We start from the raw sequence: 21,728 nt of genomic DNA on the forward strand, positions 1-21,728 counted from the left end.
TAAAAAGAAATAAAAGAAGTAGCTAGATATCGAAATGTAAATAGCAAAACTCGTCTTAAATTCGATTACTTTGAAATCTTCCAAAGACCTCTATCTTTTTCTCTCTTCATTGAAATGACTCAGAGAGTTTGCTGACGCGCGCGCGCTTGCACACTCATATACACATATACACATGCTTCATCTCTCTCTCTCTCTCTCTCTCTCTTTTATTTAAAATCAAGGTTTTCTCTCATTTTCCATTTAAGTGTTCCATCTGCATTTACATACAGCACGACGAAAGTTTAACCTGCAAGTTTCAATAACTTTCTATAACATATACACTGTGCGAATTTCTCCCTGTATCGGCACGTAAAAAGCAGTTTGCAGTTCTTTGTGTTTATGTAACTTGACGGAAACTTTATCATTTCAAATTAATAAAGTTTGTATTTCAATCAAATTTAATTATCCTTTCGAAATATGTTAGAATATATATTTAATATATCAATCCAGATATAATTTTCTATTTTATTTTTTAATATTACTTGAACTAACTCCAATTAAATTTTTTAGTAATGCCAGACTGCTTTTATGAATGAAATTGATTTTTAATTCATGTTATATATTTGCGAAAATACTTACTTTAAATACGAATGCAAGTTAGAAATTAACATATTTGAATTTATATATTTGAATTCATTTTATGGTAGAAACTGAAAGTTATTAAATTTTTTTTTTAATCAATTAAATTAATTAGTCTTTTATAGATTTACAGTCTAAATTAACCTCGAATTTATAAATGCTTTGAAAATATATAATTAATTATTGATATTAATCTAATTTTTTTTTTTAATTATTTTAATTGGAACACTTTTTTATAATTTTCATTATATACAAGCTAGGTTTTGTAAATTTTTTTTTCAAATGAAAATACTAAATATGTTAATTTAATTAACGAATTATGCTGAAAAACTAAGAAAGCTAAAAAAAATTTTCTTATAGCACATGAATTTTTAATATAGTCAAACATTATTGGGATTAATCGAAGTATCAAAATATTTTCAAGATAATAATTTATGAAGTCAAAGCAATTTGATTGCATAAAGTACTACTCACAAAGAATTCGTAATATTTTGGTCTTTTCCAAAACTCCTCCAGGGAATCTCGGATTTTCTGCTCGACAAGTCAGTTCCTTTCCATCGTCGTCCTTGTCAAGGACGAGGGCCACCTTACTGCCCGTACAGTTGCTTCTTTGGGTCGTCGTCAAACTGGACTCCCTGATGATTAGGCCACCAAGTCGCCAGACAATTCGTGCCGCCGGCGAACTTCCCCAAGTCTCGCAGCGCACAGTCATCGGACGGCCCGCATAAATCTGATCTTCAGGGAAGATAACATTGACCACAGCTGGTTTTACTGAAAATTGAACGGGTTAAGTGACCCACTATGAAAATCTTTAAAGCTTTATACTCACTTTTTGCTTTTTTCGATTTTCGATACTAAGAGTCTACTCAGGTAGATAATGTATTCATTTAAAAATTTAAATATTCGGCAATCTCACTATTAACTAGTTTTGCTTTTGATGTATCATTCTTCGATAAAACCTTATATTGATAAAAAGCTTTTTACCAATAGATGATTTGCAATTAAAATTCATATTAATATTGCTATGGTTTGTTTCATTTTACAAATACAAAATTGTTTACAGTGACCCACAGTTCTAATACATTTTTCAAACAAGATATCATAATTATAGATCTAATTATCTAGTCTTTTTATACTAGTTACTATAGATTGCTTATTAAAAATTCAAAGAATTAAAGTTTACCAGAAAAAATATTAATAAACTTAATTAAAATCATTATCTGTTTTGATTTCCTATTATTACAATACACACACGCGCGCGCGCCACACACACACACACACATACGGTATAGTAGAATAAATATTCATTTTTAATTTTAATATTTTGTTATTTATTTGCTTTATAAATAATTTCATCTATTTGTTTAAGTTTTTTATAACATTATAAAAAGTAATCATATCATAATATATTGTCAAATCAATAATTCTATTCAAAATTTTTTTTTCATATGTATATAATAATTCTCATTATTTTAAATTCTGATATATAAATAATACAATATATAACAATTATATCTTATTGTTTTTGCTATAATTATTTATCATTATTAAATTGGGCACAATGTTTTCAACAAGATTTAAATTTTATTTTCTGACAATAACTTCTAGTGAAATAAATGTTTTCGAACACAAAATAGATTGCTCGATTATTTAGTAAAAAAACTTATATTTAATGAAAGCCCACTTTTATTTTTATATAAAATATTTGTTTTGAAATAATTTGAGCAAATAACTCACACTGTCTATGCAGTAACTTAAGAATAAGTTAGAATATTCTTTTACACGAAAAATGTACTTATTTTCAAGAATATTTTAGTTTTAATTTGAATTTAGTTATTATTATTTTAGCTTCATTTGATTTTTTAATATAAAATTTCAGATTAATATATGAAAAATACCAATATTAATTCTATCTCATGAATCGTATTCAAAATATTTTGCAAAATGTTTCTGTCAGATGTTTGATGAAATTGTAACCATCTTATTTATTTATAATCTATATAATTCGCAAAATATTTAGTTGCATATTATTTACTGAATTTTTCAATAATATAAAGTATTTTTATTAAATATATTATTAAATATATTAATTAAATATACATAAATTATTTATATTTAATGGGATATTTTTCACGATTATACCAATTTTTATCAATACTATGATATATAAAAATAAATATTGATAAAGTTGAACAAAATATTTTTTTATAAATTTAAAAGCATAATTAAAATAGAAATTTGAGATAACATAGTTAAATTAATTTAGTTTATATATAGTTTAGAATATAATGAATAATGACGATTTCAAATTATAATGATGTGATTAATACTAATATTTCCGTTTTCGAAATAATTTATTTTTCGTTAATATTCGATACGCCTTGACATATTTAGAATTATAATTTTAATATAAATTGTGTATAGTATACATAAAATATAAAAAAAAAATAAAAAATATTAAATTTTACGAAAACTATTAATAAAATTAAATATATATTTTAATTTTTATTGTGATATATTTTACAATAATGAAATTTAGTGTGAAGGATTTATTCTGAATTTTTCAACAAAATAAGTAATTTAAATTGTTATTATTTCATTAAAATTATTTTAAAAATTGTTAAGTTTTATATATTTTTAGAATGATCAATTTGATGATCAATAATCAATGAGATATTTACATGATGTTTTCTTAAAAATATTTTATAATTTTTAGTATAATTTTTATTAATTGTATTAATAACTTTAATTTCATGTGAAAACTGATAGAATAACATTATTAAAATATCAATATAATGAATAAATAGTAATAAAATTAAAAAAATAAAACAATTATTATATTAATTAAAGAAAATAATTTATAATAGTTGATTTAATTTTCATTGATTTGATATTACTTTTATATATTAGATTTCAAAATTATTAAATAATATATCTACATTATTCATGCTAAACATAATTTTTTAAAAATTCTAATACTAGATTTAGTAAATTAAACGACTCGTATTAATTATTATCAAATGAAAATCGTGGGATATACAAAATTGTAAAACTTATAAGACTCAAATTAGGAAATCTATGTGAATTATTGTGGACCATTTTACTTTATAATTATTTATTTATGTTTATTGGATAGATAAAGTAAAAATCCTTTTTTATATGTATTGTATTATATTTCATATAATATATATTTAATATAATTTAAAATAAATATGTAATTCGAGATTTGAAAAAATCATTTGATTATCTATTCATTACAATATGATATATATTCTAATAGTCATTTTTGATGTTTGAAATGTTATAGTTATTGTATTAAATTGTCATAAGTACATATTTATATTTAATATGTTAATTAATTTCTAGAAAGGGAACTGAAGGAAAATTGAACACGTAATTATAAAATTATTAATATGGCTTATTTAATATTTGCTTGCAACGTGTTAAAAATAAATTCATTCCCAATTTCATTTAATATAATTAAATAAGAACTAAAATCGTAAATATAAAAAGAAGTCAATCAAATTCTACTATATTTTAGTATAGACAGAAAAAGCCAAATTGAAATTCAATTTTTTTTCTGTAGTTCACAAGCGACAGGAATTTATACTGAAGTAAATCATTATTGTATACGTCCATCAGCACACTATGAAAATAACAAGCTAAAGTAGTATCACGTACTAGCAGACCGCAGCATTATTTTACTTTTTAGCATTTCTTAGAAAGACTGCTGAGAGTCAAAGAGCGCGAGGGCATTTTTAAAAGAAGTCCGCACTTACTAACTGAATTGAAACCACTAGAATTTGCCTCGCTTCCGCTGCACATAGGTCACTAGCACTCATCTATTTATAGATTCTTTCATTTTTTCTTTTATTCCTTCCTTCTTTCTTTCTTTCGCTTATATGACAAAACGATATAAGATTTACGTACGAGAACTTTTATGGTACTGAACTGTGAACTGAGAAATCCAAAATGTTTATACTTTAATAACTGTTTGAAGGACTTCTGTGATGTATATTTCTTTTTACATTTTGACGTTAAAGTGAAATAAAGACAACTTAATTTTACTTAATTAAATATTCATTTAAATTGATAATAGAAATTTAAAAATACTTATAAAAAATATAAAAATTATTCTATGATAAATATAAAATAACACATGATAGCTTTCAACATATTTTATTTAATAACAAAATATATTTTATTATATCCAATTTCTTTAACAATTAAATAAACTTTCTTGTGCAATAAATTAAATACAATACAAAACGTGTATATAATATGTAATGTAAATTTATTATGTTAAATAATTATCATGACAATAAGTAAATTAATATGATAAACAAAGATAAATGAAATGTATATCATAGTATTTAAGAATGAAGTTATGTATTTACAATGCGTAAGAAAATAATAAAAACCCATTTACGAAATAAGCATAAATGCTATGTTTGTACTTAGTAAACTATAAAGTAAAAAATCACGGAAGAGAAAGTATATTATTAATATATTAAAGAAAGTTAGAGATAAAACGAACAACTTTTATTACTTACGATAAATGTCTAATAGCACCTTTCTGACCATTATTTTGAATGCCTGCTGTATCCGTGATTCGGCTCTACACTCAAGTTTTGTGCCCGATAAAGCTCTCGTAACTTTGCCGATGAATAAACGATTTACCACGAATTTACTGGTTGCGCCGACCAAGATAGGCGTTTCCATAATGTTGTCCATTAATTCGCCCCCCTGCCACCATGTCACCATCGGCTTTGGCTTTCCTATACGCACGCATAATTGGATTTGACAATATATAAAAATTGACAAGTTTCAACGCTTTTCAAAAGGATTTTCTTTTCAATATATTCTGTATCACTAGTATTTTATTTAGCTTGAAAATATCTGTAGAAAATGAAATTGTACTCGAAAAAATACTAATAGAGATTTCCGGCATAAATAAAAGTATTAAATGATAAATAATAATTGGTACTTTCATTCAACAAAATTTAATATTTTATATATTTATTCGGTATGTTTATTATGCCTTTACTTATGTATTTATACGTATATTTTCACCTACGTAAATATATCCAAATATGTATATATCTCATTAATAAATTAAAAAATTCGGTATGGTCACTAAAGCACGATAAGCATAAGCATATTAACATGTGTATGTTAAAGAACTTTATTTTTATGTCTTTCTTTGTCTTTACTGTTCAGAAAAATTAAATAATAAGACAAAGATCTTGCAGGTATCAGGTAAGAATGGAACTAAACAAATGGTTCGAGCGCACTAGCAAACAATAAAGTGAAAGAGGCGACGTTATTTTGAAGTTCTTATATACGTTCATAACTTTTTCTCAATCTTTAAATAGTTTCAATAGTAATCTGTTTTATGTCTGTTTAACTTTCAATACAATTATTTCATATCTGTTTTTGATTCAGAATACATAATAGCTGGATATGTTATGGTCAAGTATGTACTAACACCAGAATTATAAATAAATATATATCTTAGGAAAGTAAAGGAGAAGGAAGGCCAGTAAAGAATATAAGGACAGTAAATATTTAATATTTAAATTACAAGGTACAAAACAATTAGTTTTATTTCTATTATGAAAATTCGCAACACTTTATTTAAAATAACAGTGTGAAAGATAGTGGCGACGATAGTTTACTTTTCATTAGAGCAGTTAAATTTATATGTTTAAGTTGAGTTACGTAAAAAGAGCACTTCCTAATAACCAGTTATTTGTATTCAAATGAGTTGTTGGAAGTTTTGTCTTATCTCTGAACGAGTGCGTAAAATTAGAGGACTTATTAGTCAATTAACATCTGCGAGAGACATTTTTTAAAACTGAGGAATGATTAGTTAGAGCAGAGTTGAAGTTTTCCGAACACGGTGAGTATACGAAGTCTGCGTTAATTTAATGCTACTATCGAAATGCGAGTTCATTCGTAAATTGGTAATAATTAGTGGTGCTGGCAATGTACAAAGGATATTTTGTAGTTTTCTTGTTGCTGGCTCAAGGAATAGAATTCATTCAATTTTCTTTAAATAAGTAAAAATAACTGAACCATTAGAGACAAAAATTTTTAGTATAATAGTTGTTGCTCTCTCACTAATATTAGCCTAATTTTATTTCAATAAATTTATTTTAAATATTTAAACTAGTTCATAAATGTTAAGATAAACAACAATGTTCAACTTTTATATATCTCATATGAAGTTATTCAATTTGTAATCTGTGAATATATTTGACCTTATGCACAATAATTGTGCTTAAGAATAATTTTTTAATTTATTATTAGTTATTTATAATTAATAAACGTATAGATTGAAAAATGTGTTTGAAAAGAGTATCTTATTATTCTTGGATTTAAATCATCGTAATTATTTTATAAACCAACCAATCAAAATGATAAATCTCTGTTTTAATAGTATGTTAATTTTTTGATAATAAAATTGAATATATTACTTTATTCATACAAATTTAATATATTACGTTTTTTAATAAAATTCACATTAATTTAAAAAAATTATGTTGTTAATATTACAATTTTTAAAATAAAATTGAAATTTTATTTACTTTAAAGTATAAAATCCAATAAGTATTTCATTAATTTAAACTATACTTCCAAAATATTAATAACATCCGAAATCTACATAATTTAAGTAAAATATTCTACACATAATTTACACTATTAACGCTTATATTTATAATATGCATAATATATATTTTTCTTACAATATTAAAAGACTCATTAATTTAAAAAACTTAGTAATATACTCATGCGCTAATAAAAGAAGAAAAATAAAAGATCGTTACTTACCACCAGATACTTGACAAGTTAAGAGTAGATCATATCCTTCAAGAAATGGTCCACCCACCCCTGTCACTTCTCTGCCTTGTGCATCATATATTACAGGTTTAGTCGGTGGTTCTATAAAATATATTGATGTTGTATTCTATATATCACAAAATTACGTACATGGAGATACACATTCCCATACCCACGTGCGCGCGCACGCCCGCACATACACATAAATAAATGCACATACGCATATACATATTAGTAAAATCTACTCTAAGCACCATATTATACCATATTCTGAAGTAATAAAATGAAGATACCGAAAAGCGCAAGAGAAATATATTTATATAAGATAATATATAATAAATATAATTATAGAAATCTACTTTAAATTATCTAATAACTTCAATATATACTATTATAGACTAGAAAATTATCTTGACTAAATCTAAAAAATAAAACAATGTTCTTATGACTTCGTCAGATCATCAATACTATATATTTTTTTTTTAATTATAAAAATATCAGACTTGAATATAATAATAATTGAATTAATTATACTATAATTGAATTAAATTGACCATCTGAAGAAAACCTATAAATTTTTTTATAATGCTTTAACATTTATGTTTTAATTTTCTAAATTGTTTTTCATACAAAATAAAATTTTATTAAAATAACTTTTAAACTGAAATTGTTGTTGATTAATCAAACATTCACAAATATATTTCGAAGCAATTTCAATCGGGAAATTAAAATGTACATTAAATATATGAAGCTATAAATTCAGTATATAAATTAAAAAATTATTTTTAAATGGTGGGAAAACTTCAAGAATGTCTGATTGTTCAACTTGCTGATACTTATTAAAAAAATGTTATGCTATTGTAAACTTTTATATATCATAAGTTATAATTATTAGTTGTACTTTTCAATTCATATTTTATAAGCTCATAATATATTGTAGTGATCACGATTTTGAGAATTGGAATTTCTATACTAATCTTTATTTCATAATTCGTTGAATACTCTAAATATTATTTTATTTGTTTGACAATGTTACAGCGTAAATTTGAGATATGGCAAGTTTTTTCTATTGTATGAATAATAAATATTGTGTAATGAAGTATACACATGGCTTTATAATTTAGACTCGATTTAATATTCGATTTTCCTAAAATGCAATTTTTGCTTAGTATTAAAATGAACAAAAATAGTATAAAAAATTATCTGCGAAACATTTTATACAGAAGTTCTAGAAATTATATGACGTTCAAAGCAATAACAAAAATATTTCTAGGAGAAAATACAAATTGATAAGTTAAAATTTACCTATCAGTATTAAGTTGACGCGAAAGTTGCGCGTTGGGGAGTTAGCAAAGTCTACTCGACATCGGAATATTCCCTGGTCTTCGTAAGTAACTGCTTTGATTTTCAACCGAGCCGAGCCATTTTCGTTGTCTACCTGGAAATACGTTCGATTGCCCAGACTTCCACTCATGGTCCAATGAACGGCTTTGTATAAATCTCCACCTCTGGCATCTAAGCTGTAAAAAACAAATCATACGTTATATTTGAAATTTTAATAATATCTTGTTTTTACAAATTATCATATTACTTTAATTTTTGTTTCTATTGTTTTTATGGTGCAAGGTAACTATTTCATTATTAAAAGGATTAAAAACTTTTCGAAATACCTGTCATTGTAATCTTATATTTGTACAAGTAATTTAGCTATTATAAAGTTATATTTCATATGTAAAAAAATAAAACATAAGAAAATCACCTTATTCATCAACGAAATCATCATATTTAAAATTCTTAGTTTTATATACACTTGCTTCTATAATTTAATTGTCGAATTTTATTAATTTTATTTAGTATTTTTTATTAATACTTAGTATTTTATATAGTATTTAGTAATATAATATTTAGTATTTAATATTTATTATAAATAAATATTAGTGTATTTATTTTATTTATTTAGTAATGATTGTCTGGGGTTTAAAAACATCTCTATGAATATTCTTATTATTTAAGTGAAATAAGGAATTAAATATTTAGTTACCTGACTTATTCTTATTTTAAATAAAAATAAAGTACAATAAATAATAAAATGCTAAATGTTTATAAATTATATAAAAACTGTTATAGAAAATATATAACTAATTATTTAAATAGTGATACATTTCTAGTATATTCATAATAAATATATTTAATTTCTATTTTCTTTTATTATTGAAATATATAATTCCTATTAATAATTATTTAACGAAAATAAATTTATTCGTAACGTTTGATAATTTTTTATATAATTATATTATATGTATAGATTCTATTAAATATCACAATTGAAACATTAAATTTAAATAGTTTCATCTGTTTATTGTACGAGTAAATTTAATAACTGATTTTATTTATGAAGGGAAGTTTTACAACAGACGATAACTAATCAGTTTAGTTTCATACTGTGAAGCGTATAATTTCGAATTTTTTCTATATTGATGTTCCTTATAATGCCTTATAATGCCTTAAAATGCATAATATATCCAATTAATTGCATTATCAACTGATGAAAACATTATAAAAGATTATCAACATGTACCTTAAAAAGATATGCTTAATGGATGTTCAGATGCTAAACTATTGTATGCAATAATGATTAATAATTTGTTAATAACTATTTCATAAATGATATAATTAAACATAAAAGTGTCATGTACTATAATGAAGAAATTTTTGTCTGTTATATAAATACATTTTTATGAAAGCTTACACCATATCTCTATATTTAGGTATATTATTTTAGAGTCTATATTAATATTTTGAAGTATGTACAATTTAAAAATTAATTTATTTAGAAGAAATTTAATTTAATAAAATTATTTTATTAAATATCGAGTGACTTAAAAGAATTATCATTTATTTTTAATTTTCAATAAAACAAAATAAGAAAATACATAAACATTTATTAAATATTTATATATGATGCTTAGACAGTTTATGATATTTACGTTATTTAAAATATCAATACAAGATTTTACGTTTAACTAAAGTTAACGTATGTGCAGCTTTTTCTACCTAAGGATTTGATCTTTTTATGAATATTATAATAGTAAATTATTCAGTTTTTGTTAGGTAGATACATACAATTATATTTATATAATATTTCGTTCAGAAATTTTCATATAACTTATTATAATTATTTATATTCTTTTCATATTAATTATTTTATATCATTTTGATTCATAATCATATGCATTTTTTCGATTTTTCTTACTATTAATAAGTCTATACAAATATATTTTATCATTTATGTATATAATACATACAAAATAAATAATTTTCATTATAAGAATTTAAAACGAAGTTAAAATACAAAAAATAATAAAAATATAAATAAAAATTATTTAGCCAAATATGTAGATACATAATCATTTTTTTAATTTCTAGCTAAAGTTTAAAATTAAATATATTAATACACTTAAAAAATGCAAATATTAGAAACACTTTCGACGATTGTTGAGTTATATAATTTAAAATTAAAAAATGTATATATAATGTTTAAATATTTTCATTTTACAAAATTTCTATTAAAGTTTAATCTTTAATTTTATACGTCGTTTTAATGTTAAATTTTTAGAATTTCAATATCATACAATTTTTGTTCGTACTTGTATATATTTATCTGTATGCTTGCGTATGTATTAAAATGTATTTATCTAGTCTTTTTAAATTATTTTTAAATATATAGTAACTTTTTATATTCTTATGAAAGGAAACATATTTAATGGAATTTATATACTTTAAATGTGCTCTTTTCTAATTAATTCTTCTTTTCTCTTTTTTACTGTTTACAATTTTTATTTCATTTGTTAAAATAAAATTCAAAAGTAATATTTTATTATGAATATCATATTATATTTACTTGTAAAAATAAATTACACAGTATAAAAGAAGGAAAGTATGTTTAAAAACATATACGAATGAAACTTAATGACGAAATTGTGTACAGAAATACTTTTTAAGAAGTTAACGAACAATGATTTTATATACTCCAGTTATTTTCAAATATCAAAGCAAGATTAATTATAGCGTTTTTAATACATACGCTTTTTACGAATTTGCAATGTTTACAATTTAAAATATAAAATGAAGATTATATAATTTCATTTTTTATATCATTAAAAATTATTTTTATTAAATCTTAAATAATTTTTTAAGTCTTTAATCGTAATTTAGTTAGTCTTTAACAAATCTTTAATACGCAATATTTAATATTATTAGATATTTAAACATTTGAATTTTAATTATATTTTAATAATAATTAAAAATAACCAGTTAGAATTGAAACTTTAAAATTTACTTAAATTCTCATGAATATAGAAATATAAATACAATAACCGATCGCTAAATTAAATTTTTAATGACACAATAGCAATAAAATTAATGGTATTGATATTAATCATTTTTAATATACATATGGAAAGATGATTTAGTCAAACTACCTTAATGTTAAAATCTTGATTGAAATAGATTATCACAAAATATTGTAATTTATATTTATTAGAATTCTCAATAACAAAGAGATATTTACACAATTCAATATTTGTTTTTGTTATTTTGATCTTCAAAATTTAAACTAGAAAATAGACCATTTAATTACGCAGTTTCATTTTAAGTTACAATGTATAATCTAATATTACTGCAATTTAAAAAAATTCAAAATATATTAGTAAAGGATTGTAATAGCGTGGATATAAAAGAATTAACAATTGTTGACGATTACAAAAGATGTAATACAAAACGGACAAAGAACTTGTAATTACGTGAAATTTAGTGTCATAATATTATAAAGGTGGGTCTAGCAATCGACGGTCGTCAGTCGGTAGGTACCCCCTTGAGAGCTCATAGTGGATAGAAGCTGATTGTTGGTTACTGCCAAAAAGGAGCTTCAATTCTATTTCAGTATTACATACTAGCTAAGGATACTACCAGGAAAATGGAATAGATGTCATTCGCTTTGCCCCCAATGGAACGATTGAATACAATCACCGCATTTACATTTTATATCTTACGAAAATTAAGTCTTGCATCAATGATATCCAAAAATAATTGTCAAGAATCTCATATTTTTTGGTAAAATATTTTTAAATGGCTTTTAATGCAAGTTGTTTTGATAGGTTTAAGTGGAAATGTTATTAATTTATAGATTTACATATATAAGTTACTGGACGTAAAAATAGATGAAAGAACATAAGCATGTCGATGCTTAATTTGATTCAAAATACTAGCAAAAAGTTATATCATATTAATATATTAATGAATAAGATTAAAAATAGTTTTGAAATTGATTAAAACAAATTGATTTTCAAATTTTTTGCCGAACAGTCCCGAAAGTTTCAAAATTTTGTTCCTTATTATAAAAAAGATCGCTGATTTAATTAAAAGCAATTTTAATTATATGATTTAGAAAAAATTATTAAAAATATAATATTGAATATTTCTTTATTTAAGTAAAACACATTTATAGAATATGTTCCATGATTATAATAAGAATTTGTTGTATTAATAAATGAAATGTACGTATTTGTATTATTTATTTAAAAAATTATAGCTAGTTAATTTATTGCAAATTAGTTTATTTAAATATAATTTCAATTATAATTTAAAAAGTCAATAATTAAATATTAACTAAAATATGCAGAATATAATTTATTATAAAATATCATGCGACTAAAATAATGTCTTATTGAATGTTCTGTGAGTATATATACTGACAAACGTAATTTAACGAGCTGTTCAACAAACAACTATTTCAGTTGATTTATGACTCTCCTATCGGACCAAGTATATGAAATTGTTATAAAAAAAGTAAGTGACTATTAAACAATTAAATCTGAATGAATTTCATGATAAATTTTTATTTACAACCTAAAGTCTAAGACCGTATTTTATTGAATCTTTTTTATTTTAATATTAACCTAATAATTTATAATAATGTTTTCTTTAGATTAACTATTAATTTTTATATTTTGCATTTCAATCGTTCCATCTTAACCGAAAGCGTATACTAATTTACATTTTCATCAAATACATCTTGGAGTATTTTCAATTTAAATTAAGTAAAAAAAATATAAAAAATTTTTATATATATAAAAATGTTTTTGCTGTCAATTCTAAAATAAAGAAAACTGATTTTTTTTATGTTTATTTGGGAGTTTTTGTGTTTATAAATAAATACTTTTATTATTTTCTAACAATATTGTAAATATATGTATATAACAAACTCCATTTAAGAATTTGTTGATAAGCGAACATTTGTTAAATAGTAGGTATAATTATAAAAATTTTGAAAATAGCGTATTAAATTTGATTATTCTGTGAATAAGGATATAAAAAAAAATAGAGGCCTTAATTTGTGTATATTTATGTACGATATAAAGAATTAGTAGAGGAATGGAAAAAAAGGAAAAAATATTTAGTATCAAACTTGAAAATTTTGTATGGACATACTGTCTACATTAGTATATTATATACTTATTCATATTATTTATGAACATCGTATCATGCCAGTATTTTATAAAATGTGTAGGAAAATAAAGTTATTTTAAGTAAATAAATCCACATTTAGAACATAGTAATTTTCTTTAAACTTAGTTATACTGTACTTTTTTTCATAACATCTTTCTCATAAAATCCTAAACATTATTTACGTTAACGTGTGTATTCATGAAATATTTATATGTAAACGAAATTAAATTTTAATTAATATGGCATATTTAAATACGGTAAACTAAAAATTAATAATCATTGAAAAAATTTTAAGCGATAAACTGATATGAAATTTTTTTTTTCGAATCTACATTCATCTTATTTACGTTACGAATAAGTACAAGTTAATCCAAATTTATTGGTATCAATATATTTTGTCAAAATTTGATAGTAATTTAACCACATAAACAAAAAAATATATTAATAGATATTAGCATATTTATAAAGTTTGATTACTTTATTCTACGTCTAAAAATCCTAGTATAATATTTGATTTCGAATCAATTTGTTTTTATGTTTCAGAATTCATACATTAATTTAAATTGACGTATTTTATAAAATATAGTTAAAAAAACTTTCCAAATTTGAGCTGCGAAAAATTAAGGTAAATGAAAAAAAGGGAATTGTCTTAATAAGTTAAAAATTCGCTTAGTACAGAGTGTACGACATTTTAGTATTTGAGAAATAGACTGGATTAACTTATTCGAAAAGTCAAAGGGCTTCTGTACTCATGTGAATAACACCTTCCAATGATAACTGTAGCGAACACCATGTTGTACCATTTGGGGGTTTATTATCCTTAAAAAGAAATGACCAACCTTATGCCTTTATACGATTGCATTCAATTTGAACTGTGATGATAGAAAAGTGCCTTGCAATTTATTCTTGCCGCTCTGTACAAAGGAATTGTTCGTTCGAGGACGAACGCTCGTGTGTAAATTAATAAACTAGCCGGTAAACTATTGTGGAGGCACTCGTATTCGTAATCTCACAGTTAGCTAACGAGCGTCTCTATCCTCGGGGTACCGAGAAATTTTGAGAAACAACTTCGGAATAATGCCATCTCCGACTAACTGGTATTGCCAACTTCTGTCTATTCTCCGCTTCTGACTATTTTTCTTTTTCTGCCTCGTTCATTTACACTTCTATCAGTAATTCTGTCTTTTCCATTTTCTCTCCCTCTGTCTCTTTCATTCTATATCTAATTCACTATTTTTGCATTTCTAGTCGGATTTTGTTGTAAGAGCGAACTTGTTTATCATTATCAATAAATGAAATTTTAGATCTCATTGGTCAATTGAAAAAATATCTCTAATATGAATAAGGTGTCGAATGAATATACAAGTAGGCTGAAATATTTTGCCGCTGTAAGAATTTAAGTCTAATAATTTTACAGACTTCTTCTATTTATAATATTGTTTAAAATTTAATTTATATACAATTTTAAATTTTAATTTAATAACACATATAAATGTTGAATTATATAAATTACTTATCTACGTGATAATTAAATATAAAATAAACTCAGTTACAAAATAAATGGTCAACTGGACTTACATAATTAATAATTTCTAATTTTTAATATTTTTCAGCGTTAAAAATTGAAAGAAAATTGAATACTTTATGATTTTGGAATAACATACAAGTATATAGAAATCAATTATAATTGAGAAATTGCAAAAGCATGTATATACTATTCTATACATTCAAACAATATAGGAGAATAAATGTTTTTTAGTAAAAAATCTATTTTAAGCAATACAAATAAAAGTAAAAATAAACTTTACACGAATATTTTGTATAATTAAAAAATTATAAATGCCGTAAAATGGGAAAAATGTATTGCAGTAAAAATTTGTATTCAAAATAAAAAATTGTATTGAAAATGAAAGATTGTATTAAAAATGAAATAATTGTATTGAAAATTAAAAATTGTATTGAAAATTAAAAATTGTATTGAAAATTAAAAATTGTATTTCAAATAAAAAAATTCTATTGAAATTAAGGAAATAATCAAGATATATAAAATAAATAATTATTTTTTAATTAATTGAAAAAATAAATCTTTTATCAACTAAAATGTCTGTTAAATTAATTGATGCGATGTCTTCTAACATTGTATAGTATATTTTTCTTAGAAATAACTCCCGGCAAAAACAACTAAATTAAATTTAAATGAAAAATTTTATAATAATTTTCATTCAATTTTACATAGCAGATGTACAATTAATCTTTATATTTGAAATTTTTATCTAAACACCTACATAGACGTAGTATTTATAATAATTTTCATTGATCACTTTGTAAAATTTCTTTGAAACTGAGATCTATTTTACGTACTTTTTACTTTAAATATATTAAATAAATTAAATCAAATTAATTTTGCAATAATTTTATTTTATAAAACTTCAAATATTAACAATATAATTTATTTTTCTTACTTATATAAAGGTATGCCAGCGTCATCTTTGAACCACAGAATCATGCTTACTGTATCCCTTATGTGGGTGTTTGGTGTTAGGTCACAAGGAAGCTCAACATCGTCCCCTTCAATTGCCCAAACTTGATTGATTAAACCTAATAATAATATAGCAAAAAATTAGTATATTCTTAATATTATTAATAAATAATTTAACTGTTTTAATAGTCAGATAATAATACAGGATTTGTTTTAATTGACTTAAATTTGTTAAATTTATTTTCATATTTTTTTACAATTTTGTTTTCATCTATTACAAATTATAAATGAAAATACAAATATAATAATTAATTATTCATAATTACAAATTGTAAATGAAAATAGAAATTAAAAAAAAATATTCATAAAATAGAAACCTAATCTATATTAAATTTATATTTAGAAAATAAATATATCATTTAAAATATTTTTATATAATATCAGAAATGTGATTTCGGTTTGAAATAGAATATATCTATTTCACGACAAAAAATTGTATACATATGTTATAGAAACATATTTACTAATAAAAATAATTAACACTCTTTTATATACATTTATATAATCTTGTTCAGGATTGAACCACCCAACAAAAAATAAGAATTTATTGTATCTTAAAATACGATTTCGATACATTGTATTTAGATTAAGGCGCAATTGTCCGAATAGCAAAAGAAGCTTCTCGAATTTGTCAAAGCTTACTTCCAGAGAATTCACTAAAGCCTCCAAGAATTTATAACATTAAATGTACGCAATCGTATTGAAGAAGCAACGAACGGAGAAGAAAACAGTCTTGTTGAATTACTCAAGTGAAACTAGTGTCAGTAATATCTGTGAAAGTCGGACTCGTCTGAAGGAATCCCTGCAAGGTATATTATTATTATTATTATTCAATTATTATTGCTGTACAGTTATCAATATTATTTACACTCATAATAAATCCTCGCCTATTTCTCGTGACCGGTCCTGGCCTATGTCTACCTTATCATATTTATTAATAGACCCCGGCCTAATTCTCGTTAGCAGAACGAGACCTTACCGATCATGCTACCCGGGACAAACTTTTCATGATCATTCTTTTCATTCAAACTTTTCATTCGAGGCCCAGGTCTACCGTATCAGAGAAGCCCTCCGACTTTATTCTTATCAGACCGCTAAAGAGGGCGCCGATCCTGACAGTAGACCCCTACCTAATTCTAATTAGTACTGCGAGACATTACCGGTCACGCCACAACAAATGGTTCTGATCAAACCACAAAAGAGGGCGACAACTAACTACTTTTCCTTATTCATAAAAGCAATCGTTAATTAAATTCTACCAGCTGCATTGTAATTTAAACATATAAATAAATATAAATGAAAGGGGATATTTTATTTATATACTTTCATCTTTTTTAATTAATTGTTTTAATTTCTCTTTTTATTTTGTCAACTTCACTTGTCATTTTTGTTTATTTCAATTACTCATTTTCGAACTGAATTTTACTTCTTACAACTACTCTTCTAATCTTTCCATTATCCCTCACTCCCTCCATTTTTCAATTACTTTCAGCTCTCTCTTTCTTTCGCCATCTTTATTTCTTTTATTGTTTTCCCTTTTTCATTCTAAATTTTATTTCTCATACAATTTTGGAAATTAATTAAAAAATAAACCATTTACAAAAGAAGAATTGAGTAAAATTTATAGAGTTCGAACAATAATAAAAGAAAATAAAAAATACTATACCATAATTAATAAAAATATAATACGAATTGTACTTTTTTCTATGTACTGTTTTGTTCGTGAAGATTTAACCGTTTGTAGATAAAAAAACAATACATTTAGTATTTGATAATTCATATTATGAATAACTGTATTGATTGAAATATTTTATAATTTGATTTAGATATAAAATGGTTAATAATAATGTCCAATAATAATATGGTCCAACATAACAATTACGTAAATTAGATGCAGATATTTTTGCAGTTATTTTTTAATAATATTTTGATTAGTATAAATTTAATTAAGTATTTACATGGATAATTTTTATACTGGAAAATTTTTATTATTCATAATCTATTATTGAAAATTTAATAATTAATGAAATCTTCGAAATTCAATTTTTAAATTGGATGATAAATGCTAATGCAAAAATATTAAAAATTATTGATACTTTATATGTTTATGAGATTTCAAATAAAGTGAAAGAATCTTATGATATTAACACAGAAAAGCACTGTGGTTCTAGAATTCAAAATATACAAAAAGTTAGATGCATGAAAAAGACTTTACTTTGAAATCGCTGACTATTTATTTCAAAACCTTCGTGACAAGGGTATAAGTAATAAGAAGCTTAAGTCTATATGTGAAAGACAAAACTATAATTTAATAAAAGTTCGCTGCGAGATACTGGATTTATTGGTAATATAACTCGATAGATTTTATAGTTCAGCAATCTTCTTTTCGTTTATATACAACAAAGTATCTAATAATTTTAATATATATTGTACTATTGTAAAATGTTAATATGATATTGCATATAAAAATACAAAAATCCAGTTTTAATATTTTTACACATATTAAATTTTTTTATCTATCATTATTGCAATTAAGATGTCATTTACATTCTTGTTTGTCATTATGCTTGTAGTTGTATGTATACTTGTAGTTTAGATCAAATATGTAAATTATAACTTGAAAAAGTACACGATAAAAGAAGTCGAGTTCAAATACAAAAAGGATGAATCAAGGCAATTCTGGAAAAGAATGCTATGCAGTGTGTTTCACTTCTTATTTTTCTTCGTGCGTAGACCATAGAATTTTCAAAAATAATATTAGTTCTACATTTTCTTCTCTCCTTTACACTTTTATACAATTTGCAGTTTCTTTTATAATATAGTATAATATTTTATAATGTAGCTATAATTATAATGTATTATATAATATTCTATTATTTAGCTATTATTAAAATGTATTATAAAATATATTGTAAGGTAGCTCTTTTATGAAACTTTAGATTATTTAAACAATTATTTTATACACATTTCTTATAATCTATTAAATTATATAGTATATGAAAATATAAATTATTTATCGAATCCACTTGTCTAAACCCGTAATAAAAAAACCTAACTTTTTTTATTTTTGATAAAAATGTACGAAACTATACTTATTACTTCAATACATGAATAAGTTATGATTTATATAAGCTCTATAACAAAATTTTTTAATATTATTAATATTATTAATAATACAAATAATTGTTTTTCTTATTTTTAACTCTAACATTTTATAGATGTAACATTTTTTTTAATATCATTAATGCATATATTATTTTCAAGCTATATCATTTGCAATTTTCTATATAAAGAACATAGATAATTTTTTCAAATTCCAATAATAAAGCATTTACATTATACAAGATAATTATATTCAAAATTCTAAGAAATTTTTTTTTTGTTTAAGCTTATCAAATTAATTATGATTTTTGTTTTATATTTTAATTCTTCTATATAAATTCTCATTTTATTTTTCTATGTATAGTTGAATATAAGAGTTTTAAAACTTAACACTTTTTGTTTATACTGTATTAAATATAGTGAATAAAAATTGCTATAAATACATTAAAATTTAAAATTTAATAATTAATGTTTATAATGTTTACGAACTAATTAATTTTCAAATTCTATATATATTCTACTAGATAAATTTTAATTATTTTATATTTTATATTTTATATTTCAAAATAAATAAAATATTAATATTATTAAGTAAATATATAATATAATATAAATTATAATTTTGTATTGTTTTGGCATTTCATAATAATTAACAGTAAAATTAATTTTATAGTTGCGATTCATAGTCCGTATATATATGTAATAATAAAATCTATACTACGTATAATTTATGATTTTGAATTATTATTTTTATGAAATTTCTGTTCATGATATTTTAAAGATATTAAGGTATTAAAATTAATAAAATGAACTTAATTATCAGTGTACGAGGCAGAAATTAAATAAATGTACATAGTAACAATAAATACATTAAAACTTATACTTGAGAATCTAGTATGCAATTAATTATTGCTACAAAATATATATTTGTTTTCTTACAAGAATAATAATTAATATTTTATTTATTTATAGATAAATAAAATTAATGACATTTTAAATGACCAATTTACTTTATTAATTTACATTAACATTTTTGGTGCTTTTCTAGTATTCTTGTATTTTCCTCGTATTCTTCTAGATTGATACATATGTACAAGATTGACCAAACTTCCAATTCATGAAGATCATACAAAATTTGCCGCCTATTATAACGGCGGACTATTCATTGTCCGAATTCTTGTCTTCGATTTGCTTGTAATTTGGTTTTCATGACACATGATTTTACTGATGTTTGAAATTATATCCGAGATTTTAGAGGTGTGGGGTTGGGTGTGTTGTTGGGGTGTGTCCCTATCATTGGGCCTCTGTATACATTAATGTTTCTATTATATTCTTAGTGAAAGTCACATGTAATTTCTATGGTTAACTTTAGAATTACCATTGTTGAGGAATAGAGTGAATTGGGGTTACTGGTACACAGGAATCGCGATTCATTCGAGATAGGAAAATGATAAATGGAAGGATAGGTGTAAATTAACGTTGGACAAAATTAACTTCAATCATTTAAAAATGATTTCGTCTACATACATTTCAATGGTGAATGAGATAATTGCATTTGCAGTAATAATAATTTTTGCATAAAGATATAAATTGATTTGCGAACTGATCTACAACCTTATTTTACTATATATATATATATATATATATTATTTTTTTTATTGATAGGCCTTATTATGAGTTTTTATGTGTTTCTATAAATAATTAAATAAATTGTTAATACTAAACAACAAGAATATTTATATAGAATAGCAAATGTACATAAAACTATAATAAAAATTTAAAAGTGGAGATAGTTTTGAGAAAATGAATGAAAGCTTATTAATAAAAGTTAAGCTTATTAAACATAAAAGATTAACTATGATACAGATCATAACTATAAAACCTTTTATGTCCTTTTACAGTCTAATAAGAATTAATTAGAGTCCAAAGTATTTATTTATTATAAGGACAAAGAATCTCATTATAATTTACTTTTTTATTAATGAAATTAATTATGGAAATATAATATAAATAATTATAATATTATTTAAATAAATTATTAACAAAATCGAAAGAATTTGTAAAAATATATATCATTTTAATTTAAAAATATACACAAAATTTTTGTTCAATATAAATG

General features: G+C 22.8%; 1 protein-coding gene across 1 annotated transcript in view; it reads right to left on the bottom strand.

Annotated features, from left to right (window-relative positions):
* side (motor axon guidance molcule sidestep) overlaps nt 1-17,493 on the bottom strand; it is a 49,845-nt gene extending 32,352 nt beyond the window's left edge. Inside the window, exons 1-6 of the mRNA XM_011498249.1 lie at nt 17,487-17,493; nt 16,431-16,566; nt 8,767-8,981; nt 7,453-7,563; nt 5,172-5,396; nt 1,093-1,389 (exon numbers count right to left, since the gene is read on the bottom strand). Of these exons, the coding sequence (XP_011496551.1) occupies nt 1,093-1,389; nt 5,172-5,396; nt 7,453-7,563; nt 8,767-8,981; nt 16,431-16,566; nt 17,487-17,493 (991 nt within the window). The remainder of the gene's footprint in view (nt 1-1,092; nt 1,390-5,171; nt 5,397-7,452; nt 7,564-8,766; nt 8,982-16,430; nt 16,567-17,486) is intronic.
* Between the last annotated feature and the right edge of the window lie 4,235 nt (nt 17,494-21,728).

Source organism: Ceratosolen solmsi, unplaced genomic scaffold, assembly GCF_000503995.2.
Source record: "Ceratosolen solmsi marchali unplaced genomic scaffold, CerSol_1.0 scaffold14, whole genome shotgun sequence".
Classification (NCBI taxonomy): domain Eukaryota; kingdom Metazoa; phylum Arthropoda; class Insecta; order Hymenoptera; family Agaonidae; genus Ceratosolen; species Ceratosolen solmsi.